The sequence below is a fragment of the Castor canadensis genome, chromosome 6 (assembly GCF_047511655.1).
Source record: "Castor canadensis chromosome 6, mCasCan1.hap1v2, whole genome shotgun sequence".
NCBI lineage: Eukaryota > Metazoa > Chordata > Mammalia > Rodentia > Castoridae > Castor > Castor canadensis.
In genome coordinates this window covers 23,787,102-23,811,988 of record NC_133391.1, presented here as the reverse complement: position 1 = coordinate 23,811,988, position 24,887 = coordinate 23,787,102, and the positions used below count along the sequence as shown (strand labels likewise).

The 24,887-nt window shown below is 39.2% G+C and overlaps 1 protein-coding gene across 2 annotated transcripts in view; it reads left to right on the top strand.

The window, feature by feature from the left end:
- Positions 1-24,887, top strand: part of Aebp2 (AE binding protein 2) — a 54,661-nt gene that overhangs the window by 5,435 nt on the left and 24,339 nt on the right. For both annotated transcript variants that reach the window (XM_074075934.1, XM_074075933.1), the window contains exons 2-3: positions 14,449-14,656; positions 20,767-20,874. In XM_074075934.1, the coding sequence (XP_073932035.1) occupies positions 14,449-14,656; positions 20,767-20,874 (316 nt within the window). The remainder of the gene's footprint in view (positions 1-14,448; positions 14,657-20,766; positions 20,875-24,887) is intronic.

The window sequence follows — 24,887 nt, the reverse complement described above, 5'->3', positions numbered from 1 at the left end:
AGTTCAGTGAAGGTGTTGGTAGCTTTGGAGTGGAACAGTAAATGCTACTTCAAGGCAGTGAATGGGTGTGGTTCTTTTTTTTTTTTTGTGGCACTGGAGTATGAACTCAGGGCCTCATACTTGTTAGGCAGATGCTCTTACCACTTGAGCTGCACCATCCCTGTTTTGTGTTGGGTGTTTTCGAGATAGGGTCTTAAGAAATATTTGCCCTGGGCAGGCTTTGAACTATAATTCTCCTGATCTCTGCCTCCTGAGTAGCTATGATTACAGGCATAAGTCATTGTCACTTGGCTTATTTAGTTAATTTTAATGTAAGTAAACCTAGTTATTCATTGTTAGTAAAAAGCTTTGGAGTATGTTTTCTGTAATGGTAGTATGTTTATAATGATTTAATAGTATCATGAAGTTTTCTTTGTTTCCTTTTTTTTGATGCCAGCATTCAAACACACATGGTAGGCATGTGCTATACCACTGGGCTGTCCCTCCAGCCTCTGTTTGTTTTTGTGGCTTATAGAAGTTTGCATTTGTGAAAGTAGTAATTATATTGTCTTTAGGACTAAATGGAAGAAGGACTCAAGTGGAGGCCTTGGGTTTAATCCCTAATAACTCAAGACAAAGGGGAAAAAAGTCTTTTTTTTTTTTTTTGATGGGAGGGCACTGGGGTTTGAACTCAGGGCCTCACACTTGCTAGGCAGATGCTTTTACCATTTGAGCCAGCCCTTTTTTTGAGATCTTTTTTTTGAGATAGGGTCTCAAGAATCATTTTGTCTGGGGCTGACTTTAAACCATGATCCTCTTGATCTCTGCCTCCTGAACATCTTGGATTACAGGTTCACATATGCTTGGATGCTTAAAAAATCATGTACTGGCCACTTCGGTGATGACTAACATTGTGTCCTATTTCGTGATAACAAAGGAATATGACCTATCTCCCTAAGATACTTAGTTTTTAATAAGGCTAAAGAGATGGTTATTTTCTGTTTGGCCCCTGTGGATTGTGACAGTGCATTAAAACTAGAACTGAAGAGTACTTAGAGTCAGTGACTAAAGATTTGGAGGAGACTGCATTGTATGGTTATCTGAATGTTGAGAAGAGGATTGCAGAAAGGCTAATTGAGCCATGAGGCTCCTGCCTACAGCTGAGGATTGTCACTAGCTCTGGGAAATAAAAATCAGTGGTGAAGCGGGGCTTTTTATACCAACGTCAGCGTGTCCATCTTAGGAAAGGTTATGAATCATTTTCCTTTCTTACCAGCTTCTGTCTTAGCAACTCCTCATTACCTTGAACATTCTGTCTTTGATTCTTTGTTAAACTTGTTGCCAGCTCTGTTGAGCCCCTCCTTGTCCTTATTATAAATTTCTTAATTGCTCACTGTTTATTTCTTCTGCTGGATTGGGTACTCCCTGAGAATAGAAGCTGTATCTATATTGATTGGTGCTGTCTGTAGCATGTAGCACAGTGCTTGCCTTTTTTTTTTTTTTTTTTTTTGGCGGGTGGTGGGGAGACAGTCTCACTTTGTAGCACAGTTTATCCTTGAACTGGCTTTGTAGCCTAGACTGACTTCATATTCAACCCTCCAGCATCAGCCTCATGAGTGCTGGGATTACAGGTATGGATCATCATGTCTGGGCCAAGCTTCTTTGAACTATTTTTATTAGCATACATTATTAGTACAAGGGGATTTGGTTTCACTGAGATACTTCCATAGATATGTACAGTGTATTTTGAACAAGTTCACCCTCTTAATCCCCTTTTTTCCTACTTCCCCAAAGCTTTTAATGTCTTTTTTAGTTTTTAGTGGTACTGGGGTTTTTGAACTCAGAACCTCACACTAGGCAGGTGATCTACCACTTGAGCCACTCCACCAGCCCTCTTTTTCTTTTTTTAAAATTTAATGTTATTTTATTTACTTTTTGTCAGGTTTGAACTCAGGACCTCATGATTACTAGGCAGGCACTCTACCACTTGAACCACTCTGGCAGCCTGGCCCCAAAGTTTTTTCTTGAGAATTTAATTAAAATAATAGTTGACGATATTTTTCCAGACACACCCATACTAAAATAAATTTAAATCAGCCCTGAAGGGTGACAGCACATGAAATTGTCAGAAGGTCTTAGGTTAATGTAATTTAACTTTCAGAAGTTGCTTCCTTCCCTGTAAAATGGTAGTAGTATTTTAGTGTCAGGATTAAGTGAGATGGTATATGTAAAAGGCCTGGGGCTCTCTTTAGTTATGAGTCATTCTCCTTTTCTCACATATGGAGGTGTGGGAAGAAGAGTAAGTGATGCTGCCGTCTGGCCTTTCCTGGGCAAACTTCTGTTTTCCAGAACCTCAGCTCAATTCTGGTTCTTAAAATGGGGATTTTGACACAGCAGCATAAAGTGATTTGGAGCTCAAGTGTGAGAATTCTGCTGTGCACTTGGTAAGTGGAAATCAAACAAATAATAGATTGTACCCTGTATTTCCTTCTTTTTTTTTTTTGACAGTACAGGGGTTTGAACTTAGGGCCTCCTGCTTGCTAGTCAGGCACTCTATCACTTGAGCCAATCTGCCAGCTAGATTGTACCCTGTAGACAATCGAGAACATTGTCAAGTTTAGCTTTGCTCTTTCCTGGATCTCATAAATACTTCACATCAGTTTTTCTGGTTGCAAAAGTCACCATATTTCTGTTACATATTTATTGTATTGTATTCAGATGTCCATTTGTATTGTCTTCTAGGCTGTAATTTTTTCCTCTCTTCCTGTGGTGGGATTGAACCCAGGGTCTTGCACATGTCGGGCAAGCACTCTACCACTGAGCTATAACCCCCATTATGGGTTTTTTTTGCGGGGAGGGCCTGGAACAGGGTGCATCCTTCCGCCTCAGCCTCCCAAGTGCTGGGATTACGAGTATATACCACTGTGCACAGCTGTGTGTCACGTTTTATTTATCTATTCATTAGTTTTCACTTGGACTGCTTCCAGGTTTTAACTTTTGTGGAGAGTGTTGTTATGAACTTGAGTTTACATCTAATTTTTCTGAGTACCCAGAAATGGTCAACTTGTCTCTCTTGGGAAAAGTAACACAGGTATATGAGTTCAGTTACATTTCTCGATGTTATCTTCCTTTGTATACAGGAAGATAGACTAAAACCTAACTTAGATTAAGGCTCTATGAAATACAAACTAATTTTGAAGTGTAACTATTTAGTCTATAGGTGTGTATGTTTTACTTCCTTAATTTCAGTATTGTTCAAGCAGTGATTTGCTTCCTGGTTTTCATTTATATTTAGATTTTCTAGGAAGATGAAGTGTTAACCAATTAGCAAATAGCAAAAGCACTGAGATTAGAAGAGTGTTGTTTTTCAGTAAAGCATTACTGACTTTTCTTTTCTCTTCTCTTTTCTTTTTGTTTTGGTAGGACTGGATTTGAGCTCAGGGCTTCACACTTTCAAAGCAGGCATTCTGCCGCTTCAGCTACACCTTCAGTCCATTTTGCTCTGGTTTATTTTGTAGATGGAGCCTAACTGATTGCCATAGCTGGCCTCAAACTACTTTGATCCTCCTGATCTCAGCCTTCCAAGTAGCTAGGATATTTGGCTCATTTCTAATTTATAAAAAATTTACCATCACTTTTTATGCTTTTTAGTAAGGTAGATAAATTGGCAATTTTTTTTTTCCCCTTTTGCTTGAGACAGAGTCTCTCAATGTAGCCCAGGCTGGCCTGGAACTCCAGTTCTTTCTGTCTCAGCCTCTTTCATAATGAGAGTACAGGCAAGTGCCACCATACTTGACAATACATTTTTTAATGTTTTAAATTCGAACATGTCTTTTGAAGTGTTGAGCACTATTGTAGTCATTCTTGTTAGAAATAGGAATACTGAAGTCAGTCTGATAAAATAATTTTTGTGATTTAATACTGACTTTGAAAAACCTCCAAATTGGACTGGATGTGTGGCTTCTGACTGTCTGGTTTGCAAGCACAAAGTCCTGAGTTCAAACCCCAGTTCCACAAAAAACCAAAAACAAAACCTCCAAATAAATGTGGTTGTTTCTTTAGAAAATGGGCTATTTTTCATAGCACATTTTTTTAAATGCATTTTTGGTGTACACATTTTTTCTGGAACTATTTTAAAGAAAATACATGAGCACTCCTTATTATATAATTTTATTGAAGTAGGATGTTTCTACTGTTAGTGTTTTTGAAGATGCTTGCTGATCTCTCTTCAGCTAATGAAAAATGTGGGTGGAGTGATCCTAAATGGCTGTTGACTTGAGTGGAGAAAGACATTTGAAGGATGTGCGCAGTGCACAGTGGTTTCCACAGATGTGTTTCATCATCGTTGCATAAACTCCCTTTTGGCCAATTTAGTGAATGTGTCCGGGTTGTGGGGAGAAAAATCTTTTGTTTCTATCTAGAGAAATAATTGTGGGGGTAGAGAGTATTCTTTTTCTTGATTAGAAAAATCCATTTTAGCTTTTTTAGATTACAGTGATAATAGCTTGTTATTACAGTAACAACAGCAATAATAATACCTTGGTTTTGGCTAGTGATTTTTTAGTATGCTCTAATTAATTTTTTATGATGTCTTAGTGTAACAAAGCCATATATTTTGCACCTTAATAGACCTACCTGCGTTTATCACTAGAAACCAAGAGCATTCATTCACTATGTGCAAGGCAAGAGCTAGGTTTGGGAGTTTGGTCTAAATGAGCTTCATAGCAGATTCATTCACAGTGCAAATTAATTGGCTCAGGAGGGAGCAGAGTTCCGCCTTAGGAGAGTGAGGGCCTTAGGGGAATTTGACTTCCTTATAAAATAACTGCTTTGTCTATACTGTCTTCCTAATTGTTTCTGAGTCTAAGATCTGAAAGCCTATAGCACCACAGCACTTTATTTATTTTATAAAATTTTTTGTTGGGATATATTCATTATAAGTGGCAGGAGTTGAAAGTGACAATTCCATTCAGACTTACATTGTATGTTATTTACATTTCCCCCATTGTCTTTCCCCATCAGCCCCCTTCCCAGTTACCACAGCACTTTAGAAAAGAAAACTAGGTATCCTTACAGAAATCTGGTATGGTCTGAATGTCCTACCTAATCTTGTTTAGGACCAGTAAGTTCAAAGCTTCATAAATAAAAACAATGGGCTGGTGGAATGGTTCAAGTGGTAGAGTACCTGCTTAGCATGTACAGGACCCTGAGTTCAAATCCCAGTACCACAGACACACACACATACACCCACACCCCAGCAAGAAAACCCAAAGTGTCTGTCGTTTTGTCACTGGAATGACTATTTGGAGTATTAGGTTTCAGTGGCCTGAGTTCTAAAAATAGGATAACCTACCTGAAGATAATATTGTGGTATTTTTTATGAATTATTGAATTTTTTTTTGTGTGTGTGTATATACACAAGATAGATTCGGTGTCAGCTGGGTGCTGGTGGCTCATGCTTATAGACCTAACTACTTGGTAGGCTGGGATCAGAAGGATTGTGGTTTGAGGCCAGCCTAGGGAGATAGTTCTTGAGACCCCATCTCCTAACCAAAGCAAATGGACTGGAGGTGTGGTTCAAGTGGGAGAGTGCTTGCTTTGCAAGTGCAGAGCTCTGAGTTCAGACCCTAGCCCCACCCCCCAAAAAAATTTAGTGTCAATTACTTTGGTGTATATTATATGAACTGCATTATAGTTCTTAAATGCATCAGTTTTTTTCTTTGATTATACAGCAATGTGGCAGGTAAATTTTTTCTTTTTGGTATTGGGGTTTGAACTCAGGGCCTACACCTTGAGCCACTCTGCCAGCCCTTTTTTGTGAAGGGTTTTTTCGTGATGGGGTCTCATGAACTATTTGCCCATGCTGACTCTTGACTGAGTAGCTAGTATAATGGGCGTGGGCTACCAGCACCTGGCAAATTAAACTTTTTGGCTTTACTATTTTATGTTAGTTTAACTTAGGGCAAGTTGTGTGTGTGTGTGTGTGTGTGTGTGTGTGTGTGTGTGTGTGTGTGTGTGTGTGTGTGTGTGTGTGTGTGTGTGTGTCTGTGTGTGTGTGTGTGTCTGTGTGTGTGTGTGTGTGTGTGTGTGTCTGTGTCTGTCTTAGCTTCTGTATCTGTTAGATGGAGATACTGGTAGTACCTATTATAGGATTTAATCATAGCTGCATGATCCTGCCCTACAGTATAAAGCTGTGTTTATTTTGCTATGAGTCTGTAATTTGGGCAGGTTTAGCAGAGTTAGGCAGCTCACTTCTGTTCTGCTTGGTGTTAACTTGTGGAGCAGCTGGAAGGCTGGAGGCTTGGGATTGGCAGAAAGGTCACTGACTTGCCTCATGCATCTGTTGTATTTCTGGGACCTGGGTGGAAGCCTTAAGCAGCTGGAGACTGGAATAGTGGGATTTCTTTGGTACTTCTAGCTCTGTGTACCATTTTCACAGCAGTTACTCAGCATGGTGGCTTTAGGGGAACCAGTCTATGAACACGGTATTTCAAGACTCCTGAGTTGGGTGTTCCAAGAAGGCCAGGCTAAAATTGGAAGTCTGGCAGTATCACTTGCACTATATTCTCAGACCTGTTCAAGCTCAGGAGTCATGCAGACCTCATGTATTGATGCCACATTATAAGAAGAGGAATGGATTGGGATATATTGATACGACCATATTTGGAAAATATAACTTGACACAAGTGCATAGAAGAATGCAGTACATATAGCAAATGGTCAATGTTAGCTATTATGAGGACTAGAAAGCTTTAGTGTCTTGTGATACAAATTTTGATATAATAAGTTATTTATTTATTTTGGTGAGACTGGGGTTTGCACTCAGGATTTTGTGCTTGCTAAGCAGGCACTCTACCAATTGAGCCATACCTCCAGTTCATTATGCTCTGGTTATTTTGGAGATGGGTTCTTGTGTACGGTTTACCCTAGCTGGCGTCAAACCACGATTATCCTGAACTAAGCCTCCCAAGTAGCAGGGATTACAGGAGTGAGCTGATGGCACTGGTTCAAGATTTAACTTTTTAATCCCTTTATGAGACCTTCAGTAAGGAGCAGGGAACATGATTATAGGCCATTGCACCAAACAGATGAGGAGTGGGGTAGATAACTCAAAGTGTTTTTATTCCTAAGCCAGCAGCAGTGACTCATGCCTGTAATTGTAGGTACTTGAGAGGCAGAGATTGGGAGGATTGAGGTTTGAGTCCATCCTGGGCAAATAGTTTGACAGATCCTATCTTGAAAATGCCCAACTCTTAAAAAGGGATGGAGGAATGACATGAGATAGAGTGCCTGTCTAGGAAGCATGAGGCTGTGAGTTCAAACCCTAGTAGTCCCTGCCCCCAAAAAAGTTTTCATTCTTTTTTTTTTTTTATTGTTTTATTATTCATATGTGCATACAAGGCTTGGGTCATTTCTCCCCTCTGCCCCCACCCCCTCCCTTCTTAAAGTTGCATAATATCAGGTGTACCACTTAAAACTTTTCAAGATATAGGGGATTCTCACATGCTTTGAATTGTTTTGAATTTTTACCTTTAATTTGAATATAAGTATGGGAGAGACATAGTATAATCTTTCTGCTAATGAGTGGCAGTTTTAGGATAGATAAAAAGAATATCACCTGTTAGCCAAATGATAGTTTACCTTGTTATACCATTAAATTAGGAATCCTATATATGGTTCAAAGGTTATCTATAATTTGATAAATGTGCCTTGACAAAGTGTGTACTTACTTCTGTTTAAAGTTTATTGTCAGTTACAACATTTTAAGATTATTGCTCACTCTGACCCTGTCAAATGTTTTTAGACTTATAGAAATTTTTGTTTTCCTAGATCTCCTGCCACTTTGTTCATACTAGCTGAAGAATCATACCATATTCCATTCTGAAAAATTTCAGTTACAGAATGTTTGTTTTAATGGCTGGGGATGTAGCTCAGTGGTATAATACTTGCCTAGCATGTTTGAGGCTCTGGATTCCATCCCAAGCACCATACATAAGCAGAAAGGGTTATAATAATTAGGATAGAAACTGAATAGAAGACTTCTGACGATGATGTGTTTTCATTGATAGAACAACATAAGCCTTGGTGCATTAGAGATTGGGGAGATCTTTGGGTCTTTTGCTGTTGACTGGGAGTCACTAGTAGACCAGGCTTGTCTTGAGTTTGCAATCTTTCAGTCCTCCTGCCCCTGGCTTCCCAGTGCTCTGATAACAAGTATGGTAACACCATCGTAAACCTCAAATGAGTAATCTTCAGACCCTGAGGATCTGAAGAAAGGGTTTGGACTCCTTGATTTTCTTGTTTTTATACTGGGTTCTTTATGGTTCCTTTTATCCTTTTGTCACTTAGTATGTGTCAGCTCAGTGGGTTTCCAACTTTTTAATGTAAAAGTACTGCTATTTCACAGATAGTAGTTGACAATCTTGATGTCTTTTGGTGAGAAAATAAACAATTTAGAAACAATTTACAGGGTACAGTGTTGTGGTTAGGAGGAATAAATTCTGGTGCTCTGCTGCACAGCAGGGTGATTATAGTTAATAAGAAGGCATTCTGTATTTCAAAATAGCTAGGAGGATTTGGATGTATGACAAAGAAATGATAAATGTTTAAGGTGATGGATATGCTAATTAGTCTGATTGCTCATTGCCAATACATTTATGTATATATATACACACATACACGCTGTGCCCCCACAGTTACCTCCTGTCAAGTTAAAAACAAAAAAAAATTACGCACTTGCAGTAGTGGATGAAAATTTTCCCCAAATGAATTTTTATACAGAACCCACCAATGCATAAGGCAGATTGAAATGGGATTTTATTAGAATTGCTTTTTTATGGACTGGGGGTGTGGCTCGAGTACTTACTGCCAAAAAACAACAAAAAAACCAGTGTTGAATTTTTTTAAGTTCAAAATTTTAACATAAAATCAAATAGTGAGAACAGTAATGCTTTTTAGATGAAATTGAATTTGAAATTAGGTTTGGGGTTGACTCACATTTATGTCTGTATCGATAACTCAGTGTATTCCTTTAGTCTGTCTTCCTGCTTAGCCTTAGAAATTTGATTTACAGATAGAATTTGTCCTGCCATTTCTTGTCACCTTAATTCTTCGATCTAGAGGTGTGAAAGGGGATTACTTGTATGATCTTTCTTTTTTTTTTTTTTTTAAAGACAAATTTCCATATGTAGCCCAGGTGAACCTTAAACTTGATCCTCCTGCCTCAGCCTCTGGAGTGCTGGAATTACAGATGTGTATCCCTATGCCTGGCTATTGGTAATGTACTGTCATTGGAAAATAACTTTTTCAAGTAAAATAATTGTAGAGTGGCATTGCTTTACATTTAATGCGTTAAATATCTGACTTAACCGAAGACAGACTCTCATATTTTCTGTTGCAGTGAATTTTTTTGGCTGATCTATATGAAAAAAAAAAAATCTGTCCAGATACTTGGTGGAAAAGGGAGTATTTGAATAGCCTTTTAAAATGAGTGTGTGTTTCTTTGATAACATCCCAGCACTTAACAAGTGGGAGTTCCTTCCCTTCCTCCATCTCTTCTTGGTGGAGTTTGATCTTGGGGCCTGTGCTCTTCTACTTAGATCCTCCAGCCCCACAAGTGGTAGCTTTTTTCCCTCCTTGAGACACGTTCTTACTGTGTAGCTCAGCCAGGCTTAGAACTCTTGATCCTCCTGCCTCCCTCTGCCTCCCGAGTGCCAGGATTGCAAGTGTGCACCACCACTCTTGGCTTAGTTTGTCTACAACATTAACATGGCCAGGCATTTTGGTACACGTCTTAATCCCAGCACTTGGGAAGTGGAGGTAGGAGGATCATGAGTTCCACGCCAGCCTGGGCTATGTAGTAAAATCCTGTCTCAAAAACAAAACAAAATTTGAATAGTGTGATTGCTTTGTCCAGCTTAGAATTTCTTCCAAATACCAGGCTGCTTAGGTGTTCACATTTTGCGTAAGTAGTAATTTTTCTTTGAAAAGGAGAATTAGTTGAGTAAAGAAATGTTGTAATATGTATGGTCCTAGAAATAGCATAAGTGGTGGGTTACCTAGTCATGGTCATCTTGTTTTCTGAACTCTTAGGTAGAAAGATACTCTTTCTTAAGAAATCTGTCTCCAGCTCAGGCTGCCATCAGAATCAGAAATTACCTGCAGTTTGTTCCCTATTCTCCTCTGTTGCATCAGAGGGGAATAGGGGACATCCACCCTTCGTCATGGTTGCATCATGGGTCTGGGGCCATAAGGGAGCCTGGAGATTTAGGATTAGGTTGGAGGAGTTTGAGTGGGCTGTGAAGCAAGTTTCAGTGGCCCTGCTAGGCTGGAGAAGGTTGTCTAGGGATGCTGAACATATGTGGGTGTCTTTGAGTATTTTGTAGTGTGAGGACCTCCCCTTTAACCTCTATTGCTACATTTGCAGCTTAGCCCCCAGTTGTAGACAAAGTGCATGCTTTTAATATATTAGGCTACCTTTATGAAGAGTGATAGCCCCATGAAATGCTCTTGTAAGTGAATGTTATACACAAGACTGAACAATGTTTAGTGTCTAGTTATTTGGACTTTTTTGTATGATACTTTTCTGGGGTAATGAAACTATGTTAGGCTGGGTGCCGGTGGCTCATGCCTTTAATCCTAGCCACTTGAAAGGTTGAGATCAGGAGGATTGAAGTTTGAAGCCAACCCCAGGTAAATAGTTCACTAGACCCCATCTCCCAGATTACTGGCGTAAAACTGGAGGTGTTGTTCAAGCATTCAAGTGCCTGCTTTGCAAGCTCGAAACCCTGAGTTCAAATCCCATCCCCACATACAACAAAACTGTGCTAAACTCTGCATAGATTCTAAGTGGTTGGCCCCCAGGTGTATGAGTCTCTACTTTATTTTGCTTAGCTTTTTAAAAAAGTTTTTGTTTTTAATTAATTTTGAATTTTTTTAAATTAAAAGAAGTATGGGGCTGGGTGTGGTGGCGTATGTCTGTAACGTCACCACTTAGGAGACAAGAGCAGGAGGATGGTGAGTTTGAGGCTCGCCTGGGCTAAATAGCAAAAAACAACAATAACAAAAACACCTGTGGAGTGGCTCCAGCCATAGAACACCTGCCTAGCAACTGAGAAGCCCTGAGTTCAAACCTCAAAAAAAGACTAAACAAAACAAAAACCTCAGGATGTGTACTAATTAAAAATTATGTACATGCTTATAATCCTAGCTACTCAGGAGGCAGAGATCAGGGGGATCACTGACCAAATAGTTCTAGAGACCCTATCTCAAAAAACCCTTCACAAAAATAGGACTGGTGGTGTGGCTCAAGGTGAAGGTCCTGAGTTCAAACCCCAGTTCCACAAAAAAGAAAAGAAAAGAAAAAAAAAATGGAATGTGAAACAAGTTTCTCTTACTGTTGCATTCCCTCCCTCCCAGCACTTGTCCAGTGTGGTTTGTGTACCCTTCCCAGATACCTTTAGAGGATAGCTGTCTCTATGTCTGTCTTCTTCCTCCACTTAACCTGTGCAAATTGGAGCATTATTGCCCTGCACTTGTGTGTGTGTGTGTTTTACTTAACTACTTTGGAGTTGCATCACAGTAGTTTGTTGTTTTATCACTTCCTGAGGTAGTTTACAAATTGGGTATGATTGATTGATCACTTGAAACCATTAGTATTTGCCTTTGGGGTTAGATTAATACGATTTATGTAATGTAAATAATGTGAAGTTCATGTAAATTACATAAAGCAAGTGATAAGGAAAAGAGGCAATAGTTTCAGGGCCTCATGAAATTTGAAATTTCTAGGGTTTAAATAAAAATTTTTATTTCAATGTAGAAAGACCACCATTCCCACAGGTCATTAGTAGAACGACAGTGTATGACTCATATTCAACAGCTGATTCACATGAGAGTTTTGCAGAGATTTCAGAATTTTAGAGTTAAGTTTTAGGAGTTCAAATTTAGAATCTATATTGACTGATAGGTGGTTAGCCAGATGAGTTTAACCACTAGATTATCTTTTAAAGAGAAAGATGAGGCATTTTTCATATCTGAGGCATCCTACAAAATATTTTTGTTGACTTTAAAAAAGATGGGTGGATTTAAGGCTTGTAGGCCTGGCTCAAGTGGTAGAGACCTGTCTAGCAGACTTGAGGTCCTGAGTTCAAGCCCCAGTACCACCAAAAAAAAAAAAAGTATATTTGATGTTAAAAAACTAATTACTTTAAAGCTTACTTAGTTAATAAAATTCATGTTAATTTTCTTAGATGTGAACAAATAAGGTGGTATTGGATGTAGGTGAATGTTATTTTTAGAAAGTGTGTGCTGACACCTATGTTTATAGTAGTAGTATTCACAATAGCTAAGCTATGGAATCCTCATAGGTGCCCTTTAGCTGATGAATGAATAAAAACAGTGTGACGTGTACCTGCAGTGGAGTATTAATTCAGCATAAAGAAGAATGAGCCGGGTGCCTGTAATCTTAGTTACTTGGAAGGCTGAGATCAGGAGGATAACAGCTTGAGTCCAGCCCAGGCAAGTAGTTCCCAAGACCCATCTCCAAACTAACTAGAGCAAAATGAATTGGAGGTGTGGCTCAGTGATAGAATACCTGCTTTGCAAGTGTGCAGCCCTGAGTTCAAACCCCATTTCCACCAAATAAAAAAAGAAGAAATTATGTCATTTGGATGAAAATAGATGAAAGCATGATAGCCAGACTGCATGTTTCTTTCTAGTCTTTAAAAATGAGTAACAGTATGTAAAACGAATTCCATTTGGGGATGAATTCCAGCAGGAGAAGGGAGGGCAAAAGGAGAGGGTGAAGCAGAAGTGAATATGGTGAAAGTACTGTATTCTGACATGTGAAAACAGAACTATGAAACTTGGTAAAATTGTTTTAGGAAAATGGGTGTCAGGGAGAGATAAAGTGGTTGAATGTTATTGAGGTACATTGTATGCTTATGTGGAAGTATCAAATAAAACCCCTTTCTACAAATATATGCTAATAAAAAATCTTAAGGGTTAAAAAAGCATATGAAGTAATTGTAGTTGAAGTGTCACATTTGCAACTTTCACAGATTTAGAAAAAATAGATTTCATTTGTAGTAAATAGGGCAAAATATTAATATAATTCAGATTTAAATACACTGTGACCTTAAAAGTTTCCATTTCTTCCTTTTTTTTGTGGTGGTGGAAGATTGAACCCAGGACCTCACGCATGTTTTCAAGATCTCTATCCCTTAAGCTACACCCCAGCCTGAAACTGAATTCTTGATTAATTAAATTTGGGAGCTGGGTATGGGACCTAGGTCCCTGAGCATGCTAGGTGAGCACTCTACCGTTTATATGTTCCATGCCTGAAATTTTCCATAATGAAAACTTGAGCATCAGGAAACATAAAACCCCTTAAAAGTTAATATAAGCCAGACCTAGTGGCTCACATCTGTAATCCTAGCTACTTGGAGGCTGAGATTGGTAGGATTGATGTTTGAGGCTAGCTGGGACAAATAGTTCAAGACACCCCTCTCCAAAATAACTGTAGCAAAATGGACTGGAGGTATGGCTCAAGTTGTAGAGTGCCTGTTTTGTGAGAATAAAGGCCTGATTTCAAACTCCAGTCCCACAAAAGAAAAAAAACAAAAAAACCCCCCAAAAACCCAAAAGTTAATGTAAGTTAGGTGCAGTGGTTCACAACTGTAATCCCAGCACTGGGTTGGTTGAGGCAGGATTGTTGAGTTCAAGACCAGCTTGGGCTGGTGAGAGACCCTGCCTCAATTTTTTTTTTTTTTTTAACTTCTTTTGCCTCAAAATTTTGTTGTTGTTGTTGTGGTTGTGGTTGTCAGAGCTAGCCTAGACAACAGGGCAAAACTTTGTATCAAAAAAACCAAAAAACAAAGCTAGAAAAAGACTATTTTGATTTTGGTAAAATCAGACTGACTATGCTGGGAGGTTGAAGCTAGCGCCTATGTGGGTCAGGGAAGTGCTCTCCTGCTAGCTTCATCTCCAGTCTCTGTTTTTTTATTTAGAAGGACAGATACTGCAAAATTCCCATGTTTTTGAGATGGGAAAGCTTGGATGCAGTAGCAGTTTAATTCTAGATTCAGGAATTGAAGAGATGATGTCAGGTCAGCAAGTGATTTGTAGAGTTGTGCAGATGACGCTTTGAGCCGTTGTTTGCAGTGGAGATACCGTTGTCTCAGGCTTCTTGGGTGTGTGGGGGAGGTGAAGGAGGGGGTGTTTTCTGTAGGGTTTAGTATCGGACAGTTCTTACATGCCAAAAGTTGCTTAGATTATCCTGTATCTGGTTCTCAGGTACTGTTGTGTTCTGCATTGATTTGTATTGTATTGCCAACTAATTTCAGTGGAGAATATGGTCAGTATGATTTATTTTTATGCAGCAGAATATTGTGGTAATCTTAATTGAATATAAGCTCATATTCATGTTAGTGACTTTCTAGGAATAACACAGCCTTTTTTCTTCTTTTGTAGCATAAGCAGTACTATAATGGATGTAGACAGCACAATTTCCAGTGGGCGTTCAACTCCAGCAATGATGAATGGACAAGGAAGCACTACTTCTTCAAGCAAAAATATTGCCTATAATTGTTGTTGGGACCAGTGCCAGGCTTGCTTCAACTCTAGCCCAGACCTGGCAGATCACATCCGTTCCATACACGTAGATGGTCAGCGAGGAGGGGTTGGTTTTGTCATTTATTTTTTTCGCTCCATTTTCATTAGTTTTGTTAATTTGTAATTGCTAGTTAGGCATTTATTTCTCTTGAAATAAGTGGAGATGGTTTTTACACAGGATTTATTTTTTCAAATGATGTTTTTCTTTAAACTACTCTCCTACCTACTCGGTAGAACCAAATGCAAATAGGATATATTATGTGCTGGTTTTCAGCATGCTTCTAAGTGTGTTACCTTGAAGGAATTAGATTTTTAAAAATATAGCAGAAGCCAGGCACTCATGCTCATGGCCTGTAATCCTAGCTACGTGGGAGGCTGAGATTGGGAGGATCATAGTTTGAAGCCAGTTTAGGCAAATACTTTTTGAGACCCATCTCCAAAATAACCAGAGGGAAATGGACTGGAAGTATGGCTCAAATGGTAGAATGCCTGCTTTGCAAGTGTGCAGCCTAAGTTCAAACCCAGTCCCACTAAAACAAAAAAAAAAACACCCCATCACATATATATACATATATACATATATGTATACACACACATATACACACATACATGCATATTTGTGGAATATTATAAATAAATACAATAGATTCCAGGGTTCTAATGTTTTGAGTTGGGACCATTCAGGAATTAACACTGACTTAGATTTCCCTTGTTAGGGGGTCCTAGATTATTCCTGATGCTGAAATTCTATTGAGAGACTGCTGGTACCAGGATTAGTAACGGCAGTCCCACAGAATGACAACCTGAACTCATCGTTTGTGAGTGAGAATTGATCATCTTCCCCAGGTCTTGTCAGGGCTCATTTAGGAAGAAAGTTCTAATTACTCAGTGTTGACCTGTACACTGTCAGGAATATACTTACTGTGTCAGCTCACATAATTTAAATGTCACGTGGTAGGGAGTGCAGAGTTAAACAAATTAGGTGAGTCAGAGTGTAATGGATCAAAAATTAATTTATAATTTTCACTTTTACTCATATTTGTCTTGAATACTTACCACTCTTATATTTTCCAGAGATTAATAGACATTGTAAGTACAGATAATTTATTAGGCCATGAGTCCCTCATCTTTCCATCACTGTTGAAGTAGACTGATGCTAATATAGTTAAAATTATCACAGTTTAAGGGAGTGGATAACTGTTTCCAAAGTTGAGTTGATACTTAGATTATAGTATTGATCTTTTTTCTTTTTCAAATTCATCCGGGGATGTAGCTCAGAGGTACAGTGCTTGACTAGCATGCTTGAGGCCCTGGGTTCAGTCCACATCATTGCAAAAAAATACGCAAACACGTAAGCCTCTTAACATTTTGATCAGAAGTGTTGTCCCTCCAATTTCTTTTTCTTTTTCTTTTTTTGGATTGGGTTTGAACTCAGGGCTTTGTGCTTGCAAAGCAGATGCTCTACTGCCTGAGCCACACCTCCAGTCCATTTTGCTCTGGTTTTTTGTTGTTGTTGTTGTTTTTTCTGAGGGGGTGGTACTGCGGTTTGAACTCAGGACTTCACAACTTGTTAGGCAGATACTCTACCACTTGAGCCACTCCAAGTGTTGGGCATTGGGTATTTTCAAGATATGGTCTCTTGAACTATTTGTCTGGGCTGACCTCGAACCACAATCTTCCTAATCTCTGCCTCCTGTAAGGTTACAGGTGTGAGCCACCAATGCCCAGCTGCTCTGGTTATTTTGGAGATGAGGGCTTAACTGTTTGCCTAGGCTGGCCTTGAACCTCCATCCTCCTTCCTAGTAGCCAGGATCGCAGGCAGTATTTTCAAGTTTTTTTTGAAGAAAATACCCTTGTTAAATATGTTATAATGTGGCAGCAATCTTCTGCTTACTCAAACCTAAGAAGTAAACCTTCTTATTACTAAGTTTAATAGGTATAAGTAACCAGTCAGATTATACTTCCACATGATCTGTGAATGAACTGTGTCTGTCTTATGGTGTTTTCGCTATAAAACCCATCTCTGGCTAGAGTGTTAGCTGATATTTAGTGTTGAAGTACCTTACCAGGTTGGTTTCCTGGCTATTAAAGATCTGCCTTATTTATTTAGGCATGGCTCGAGCCCCTGAGTTCAAACCCCAGTACCACCAAGGAAAAAAAGGGGGAGTTTCACATGTAGCCCAGGCTGGCCTCAACCTCACAGTTAGGTCCTCCTGCCTCAGCATCCCCAGTGTTGGAATTACAGGTGTGCACCAACATGCCCAACTCAGATCTGCCTTTTGTTAGCTGGTGCTTGATGTCACTTGGTGTATACTACTGAACCACAGCATATGCTTTTTTGTCTCTTGACTTAGAAGCTTTTTGTCACTTGACTTAGCTACTATATATAGGACTATCAGTTGTATAGAGAGATCACTGTGCTTCGTGGTAGGTGTTGGAGAATTTCACATTTCTTAAGTCTTGGATCCTTCAAATTGTGTTGGCAAACAGCCTCATGTGAATGTTTTCAGCCGTTTCCAGTGTTGCAGAAAACATGCAGTTCCAGACTGGGTTTTCTGAGTTAGATGTATCATGCGATGACTGCAGTTACATTACCTTATTGGTATTGCAGAGCTGGGGATGAAATTTTAGTATTTCTGCAGTATGCGTGATAGTATGCTTCTGGTAAAAAAGTGTATGAAAATCCCCACGTGTCATTCTTTTGAACCCTATTCAGAACATTACTTTATTGTAAATAAAAAGATTCCCTAGCTAATTTTAAGTGATGCTATTTTGGTCAAAGAAAGGAGTGCTGTCTTTGGAGAACATGAATTGCCAAACTATATATATAAAGGATCAAAGAAGTATAGAAAATGCACACCATGTTTTTCTGTGTATCGGTATTGGTATGTAGATGTGTTCTGAAGTACAAAGCATGTTTTTTTTTTTTGGTCAGTGCTGAGGATCAAACCCAGGGCCTCATACATGCTAGACAAGTGCTTCTAGCCTTGAATGACTAAGTATGAATGACAATCTGATACTTGGTACTGCTGTAAAAGTTAGAAGAGTTTTATTTTTTTGTCATTACTGGGGTTTTTTCTGTGTATTATTGGACTGCTGAAATGAGGCATTGAGCTCCCCTCCCTTCTTTTTTGCAGTGTTTTGCTTTGTATCCCAGGCCAACTTTGAACTAGAATCCTCCCGGCTCAGCTTCCTGAGTGCTGGGATTACTGGTGTGTGCCTGTTTGCTGTATTTGGCTTTTTCTTCCTCAGTGCTAGGAATCAAACCTGGGACCTCATACTTGTTAAGCAAGTACTCTATATTGAGCCGCATCTCTAACTGTATTTTTGCATTTTGAAAAAGAAATCTGAGACAAAATAATTTAATCAAAAATATATTCTACTTCTCTTGTATGTTTATATTTTGTAAACAAATGAATTGTTCTAATTTTGTTTTAGAAATAGTGGATAATGGACATGTTGGTGCACTCCCAGCTACTTGGGAGGCGGATACGGGAGGATCTTGGTCCAGGCTGGCCTAGAACCCTGATCTCGATCTCAGCCTCTGAAGTAGCTAGGATTAAGGTGTGAGCCACCACTGCTTGGCTTTGTTTTTTGCAGCCCTAGGGTTTGAACTCAGGGCCTTGGTACTTGCACAACAGGTACTGTAGCACTTGCGTCACTTCTTCCAGCCCAAGAAAAAACAAATTGCTACATTTTCAACAGACTGAAAGTAGGTCATCTGGAAGGGAAGGTCTACAATGACCAGATTATGGACTGGTTTTATCAGGGCTTTCCTAATATAGAGTAGGAAAGAAAATGTAGCTTTGAACAGTTTTGTGGTTTTTGTGGATCTCTTGTGAGTTTTTAGTGCTGTTTTGTGTGTCAAGACTATCCCTGTGGAAGCTTAGCTCCACTCCCCAAGGATTATTTTTTTAAATATTTCACCCAAATGTAGTTAACCATGGTTAACTTTAGTAGGCGTCCTTCCAAGTGGAGTTTGGGCCCCTACTCACTAATAGCTGTTACAATTACAGGGTCTGTCATTGCCTCCCTAGTCTTGTTTGCTCCTAAGGGAGAACAATTAGAAGTAAAAGATTGTTGTTTCTCCCAAATGTGGTGGTTAGGTATGTTAGAGGGAGTGTTTATCGGGAGGAGCAAAGTTCTATTTTTTCTTTGGTTTTGGAGTAATTAAGAGTAGCAGTTAGTTAATATTTACATCAAGAAATTTGGGTGTTGGTGGCTCACACCTGTAATACTATTTTGGAGGCTAAGAGAGGGAGGATTATGATTTGAGGCCAGTGTGGGCAAGTAGGTTGTGAGACCCTCATCTCCAAAATAAGCAGAGCAAAATGGACTGGAGGTGTGGCTCCAGTGGTAAAGGTCTGCTTTGTAATTGTGAAGCCCTAAGTTCAAACCCCAGTCTCCCCCCTCCAGTCTTCTCCCCCGAAAAAAAAAGTAAAGTAAAATTGTTCACTAGTACAAAAGTTGCTACACAAATGAAGTTAAATCTTGTTCTCAAATACTTGCTTTAAGGCATTTCTGCTGTTTACTGCTTACTCTGGTTTACTGCTTGGGTTGAAGATGCAAGCTGAGCAGTACTCATTATCTGCATGTGATCATCAAACAGAATTGCGGTGCTGGGGTTTGAACTCAGGGTTTCTTGCTAGGCAGGCACTCTACAACTTGAATCATTCCACCAACCCAGCAGTCCTGAATTTTTATGACATGATAACTTTTAAGTTTTTTTTCTTTTTCTAGATGTACTTCAAAAGCATCATTGCATAAATGTGTACTGGGGTTAGGGGGTTCACATGTGAAGCACGAAGTGCCATGACTTGCTGTGTGGGCTTCCTCTGTTTCCTGTAGCTGTTCAGCAAGTCTGTTGTGGGGTCAGGATGTGCAATGACATCTGAGCAGTCACATCAGGTGTAGCAGTGTTGTCTTGCTACTTTGACTAGTGGTTTTGTTTTTCGTTAGAACTGACCTCAGTTACTCATTCATGGACATTTTTTCTAGTGTTTAAAATATTTTTATTTCAGACTTGATGTTTAAAGTATATTTTTGTTTTGTTTTGTTTCGTGGTCCTGGGAATTGAACCCAGGGCCTTGTGCATGCTAGGCAAGTGTTCTATCACGGAGGAATGTTGCTAGCCCTTAAGACATGTTTCCTTAGTTCTGTGTGTATATATTCTACATACAGAATACACCTGGTATTCAAAGTGGGATTCTGTTTACAGTTGTTCCTATCTTAGAACACAAAGAGCGCCAAAGTGATTCCAGAGCAATTGTGCTGGTTGGGGAGCGGTTTTCACTGTTGAGGTTGATGAAAGTATGTCAGCTAGGAAATTGGTATCTCACTAATGGGGGTAAGAAAGATTAGGTTGTTAGTGTTAGTACTTTTTTCTTTTTTTGTGGGGGCGGGGGGAGGTGGTACTAGGATTTGAACTAAGAGCTTTATGCTTGCTAGACAGATGCTCTGCCACTTGAGCTGCTCCACCAGTCCTAGTGTTGCTAATGTCCAAACCCAGTGGTGCTTAGTTCCCTGAGCCTACGAATGTGATCTGTTTGTTAATAAAATAGCTCTTTGCCCATTGGTTTTGCCATTATGTATTAAGTATTTTATATTAAAACTGCTTCATAGCATTAAAATGGAAATAACTCTTAATGTTCTTAATGGATAGAACAGCATAATAAATAACATATACTTGTGAGAATATGAATTTATGAGCAGAAAAATAATTTCATCCTGTAAATTTTTTACTCATTCTTTGAAATTGAAAACATCACCATCTACCGATGAACAATATTGAGCATTTTTTCTTTTTTTTATGTTTTTATATTTTCCTAATGTTTAAGATTAATAGTTGCTTGTTCCCTCACGTAGTAAGTAAAAATACCTAATAAATAACAGCCCATGTCCTACTTTCTAGAATGATAGTTACTTTTGTATATTTCCTTTTAGTACTTTGTGATGGTGTCAGGTCCGTATTGAGGGGAGCAGATGGCAGCCTTAGGGAGCAGGGTTAAAACTGCCTCATACTGGCAAATTCAGAAAGTTCATATATGGAGCATTTTGATTGGCGAATATATCAAATGGCTTCTGGCTAATCAGACTCACCATGTTCATTTGAACTTACAAGGAGTGGAAATCTGCTGAGATGAGTGATGGAGATCATTGTGGTTCTTCTTTCAACAGGTGTTTGTTTGCTTGTGGAAGGGTTGTAAAGTATATAACACTCCATCCACCAGTCAGAGTTGGTTACAGAGGCATATGCTGACACACAGTGGAGACAAACCTTTCAAGGTATGTATGTGGGGTTGGTTTTCTTCTTAAATTTCAGTTTAGGTTGGCATGTTTCCTTATGGGCATACTTTTGCCCTTCTAACAAGTTTTAAAAGAACCATTTAACATTTTTGTAAGTGCTTGGATTTCAACAGTAGATGGAGATAAAGATAATTTAATCCACTTTTTCCCGTTTGAAGAGCAGAAAAAAGTTGCTGTTAGATGGGAGTTGTTTTTTTATTTTTTATTTTATTTTTCTTGGAGTCAAAGTCTTAGTATGTACCCCAACCTGGCCTGGAAACTTGCTGTCTGTAGCTCAGGCTGGCCTCAAATTGTGATCCTCCTGCTTTAGCTCCCTAAGTGCTGGGCTTCAGCACTTAGCCAGCCACCACGCCTGGGTAGGTAAGGGTTTTAAAGCTGCAGTAGACAGAACAGGTCAAAGCTAAATTTGCCAGTTGTCTTCTGTTAGTATTGTGCTTTCACTATCCAGGGTGCAGCCTCAGCAGCCCATAACACCATTGTGAAATCAAGAGCTATAGAACTCAGCTTTGAGGCTACACCGGGGGCTTAGTTGTCAAGTACACATGTCTTGGGAGATTATAAAGAACAAAATCAGGAAAAAAAATTCTCCTTCCATTTGTCTTCATTGAAAATTAAACAAGATATTTTGGTTTCTAATTGTGGAAACCATGTACCACAGAGTTTAAAGGTTTGTGTTTAAAATCATAATATGTACTAGAATGTATGTACTCTGCCGGAAACTTCCCTTAAGTTTTGTCAGAGAATGAGGTGATACTTGTGGAATTGCTTTTAAAAATCATTTGAATGTTTTTTTAAAGAGACACTCATTAACAAGTTTGAAGAAATCACATCAAAAGTTCATAGCCAGGTGTGGTAGGAATGCCTGAGGTCCCAGCAGTTTTGGAGGCTAAGGCAAGAGGCTTGCTGGAACTCAGGAGTTAGGAGCCAGCCTAGGCAGCATGGTCAAACCCTAAATTGTTTTTTTTTTTTTTTTTTGCATTTAGAAATCTTGCTTCCTCTTCAGTCCTGTATCCTCTTCCCCTACACATGTAACTACTGTTACTTGTGAATTCTTTTAGTACTTCTTTATGGAATTAAAAACATGAAATAAACATGTAGTCTCATTCTTCCTTTTTTCCCCCTCTGGCAGTGCTGGGGTTTGAACTCATGGCCTTGTGTCTTAGGCATACCCACTACCACTTGAGCCATACCTCCATCCCTTTTTGCTTTAGTTACTGATTTTTTGGTGGCACTGGGGCTTGAACTCAGGACTTCATGCTTTCTAGGCAGGCGTTTACCACTTGAGTCACTTCGCCAGCCCTGCTTTGGTTATTTTTGAGATAGGGTCTCTCTAGGTAGCTAAGACTGGCCTGGTACTACTATGGAGCTGACCTCAAAGTCATAATCCTCCTGCCTCAGCTTCCCAAGGGCTATTATTTATTATAGGTATGGGGGAGCATGCTTATAGTTCTTTGAGTAAATTACTGTTGTTCTCATGTAAAGATGGGGAAACTAACATAAGAAGAAATTAAGTATGTTCTGTGGTCATTGGCAGTCAGTGAGACCCAGGATCTCAAAGTGGTATGTGGTCTGAGGACTTACTGTTTCCATATAGAACAGCTCCTGTGCTCCGTACAATCTGTATTTGGGTTACCATCTGTTTGTCTTTGTTATTAGCTACTATTTTAGCAATTTCAGTACTTGTTTATTTTCTAGGCAGGCACTATACCACTTGAGCCACTTCACCAGTCCTTTTGTTTATTTTCTTATTTTTTTTTTTTATCTTTTTGAGACAAGGTTTCATTGTGTAGTCCACTTTGGACTCTTGATCCCTGTCTCAGCCTCCCTCGGACTCAGATCATAGGCAAGAGCCACTATGTCTGGTGAGCTTTTCCTTAATTCTTTGTAGTCTCTTGATACTCTTCCTCCACCCTGTTACATGCAAATAAATATGTTGTAAAAATAATAGTGCCCTGTTAAAATTTGATATTAATCCAGATGACAGTGGTTCACACCTGTAATCCTAGCTACTTGGAAGGCTGAGATTGGGAGGATTGAAGTAGTTTGAGACCAGCTCAGGCAAATAGTGAGACTCCATCTCCAAAATAAACCAGAGCAAAATGGACTGGAGGAGTTGCTCAAGTGGTAGAGCACCTGCTTTTGCAAGTACAAAGCCCAGAGTTCAAACCCCAACCCTCCCATCCCACAAAAAACCCATTTTTGATATTAAAAAGCATAAATAAGAATATATAAATATAGCTATAATCTATCTATAGAAAGGCATTTTTTATTCTTTGTATCTGACTTGGTAATCTAGTAGTAAATATTTTGCACATATGTGCAGTCTTTTTTAGTTTTGTATTGGATATTTTATGCAGTGAATTTATTACCCTAATGTTTTAGGATTGTGTAATTTCATTTTGTGTGTGGGGTGCTGGAGTTTGAGCTCAGGGCCTCATGCTCTGCCACTCAAGCCACTCCACCAGCCCTTATGTAACGATTTACTGTATTTTATGTGGCCATTCTGTTCTCGATGGATATTTTTCCTAATTTTCCCAGATGTAAACAGTAGTGTAGTCAGTACAGTTTTGTAAATATTGGAGAATATAAATTCCTAGAAGCTTGTTTTTTCCAGTGCTGGGGATACTCTATCATTGAGCTTTATCTCCAACCCCCTTGAAGGCATTTTGTCTCCAAAGGACCTATCAAAGGATATGTGTCCAGGTGGGGCATGGAAGAACCTGTGATCCTAGCACTGGAGAGGCTGAGGTAGGAGAATCGAAAGTTGGAGGCCTTCTGAGGTCGCATAGTGAGCCTTTGTCTCAAAACAACAATAAAACACAAAAGGCATGTGTATTTTATATTTTATAGGCTTGCTTCTGCCAGGTATTACTAAATGCCAGTGTATCTGACCAGAAGGGCATAAAATAGTGCCTGTTTCTTAACCTTGCTGACACTTGGTATTATTAGGTTTTTTTTGTTTTGTTTTTAATTTTTCTGGGCTGGCCTCAAACCACCATCCTCCAGATCTCAAATACCCAAGTAGCTGGAATAACAGGCTTGAGCCGCCACACTTGGCTGAGACAGCATCTTAATGTGTACCCATCAGCTGTGGACTTCATCCTTCTATCTCAGCCTCCAGACTGTTGGAATGACAGGCATGTGCCACCCCTTCTAGAAGAAACTATTGCTAAACAGTCTTGAGGCAAATTATTTCACAAGGTTGTTGTAATTAAGTGAATTAAATGTAAGCATTTTGTTTTTCTTTTGTGGATGCTGGGAATTGAACCCAGGGCCCTGCACTTGCTAGGCAAGCACTCTAACTCTGAGCCACACACCTCCAGCCCTTTACTTGAAATATTCCGAAGAGTGGGTGAGGCTAATTGCCTGTCTTCTGGGTTCCCATGGCTTCCTTTGTTTACTGTTACTAGATTGTCTTGAAGTTCTTGGCTTTTTATGTTCTCATGAGTACATGTATGCTTTCTTAGGGCAAGGAGTGTATCTTGTTCATCCCTGTTCTTCTAATCCTGTGTAGTCCTGGATATAGGAAAGTGCTTGAACTAAAATTATGAGTCATGCCTCCTTCACTCGCTCACTGTGTATCCAAGAGTGGGTGAAGTTCTTTTTTTTTTTTTTTGTAGCTCTTTAACTTGAGCCATGCCTCTAGCCTTTTTTTGTGTTGGGAGTTTTCAATATAGTGTCTCACAAACTACTTGTCCAGGCTGACATTGATCCACAATCCTCCTAATCTCTGCTTTCTGAGTTAGGATTATAGGAGTGAGCCACTGGTGCCCAGTGAAGATATTTAATACTATGAGTGCTTGTAGTAACCCCCAAATGTCTCTTGCATGTCAAGAGAAAGAAATTTTTATTAGCATTATATAAGGAGCTCACTAAATGTTTGAGCCAACATTGATTTTACCAGAATCCATAAGCACATAGGTATGGTTTTCACTAATATATTGAGAAGTACCTGATTTGCAAGCTGCTTCTGGGACTATAATAGACTATAA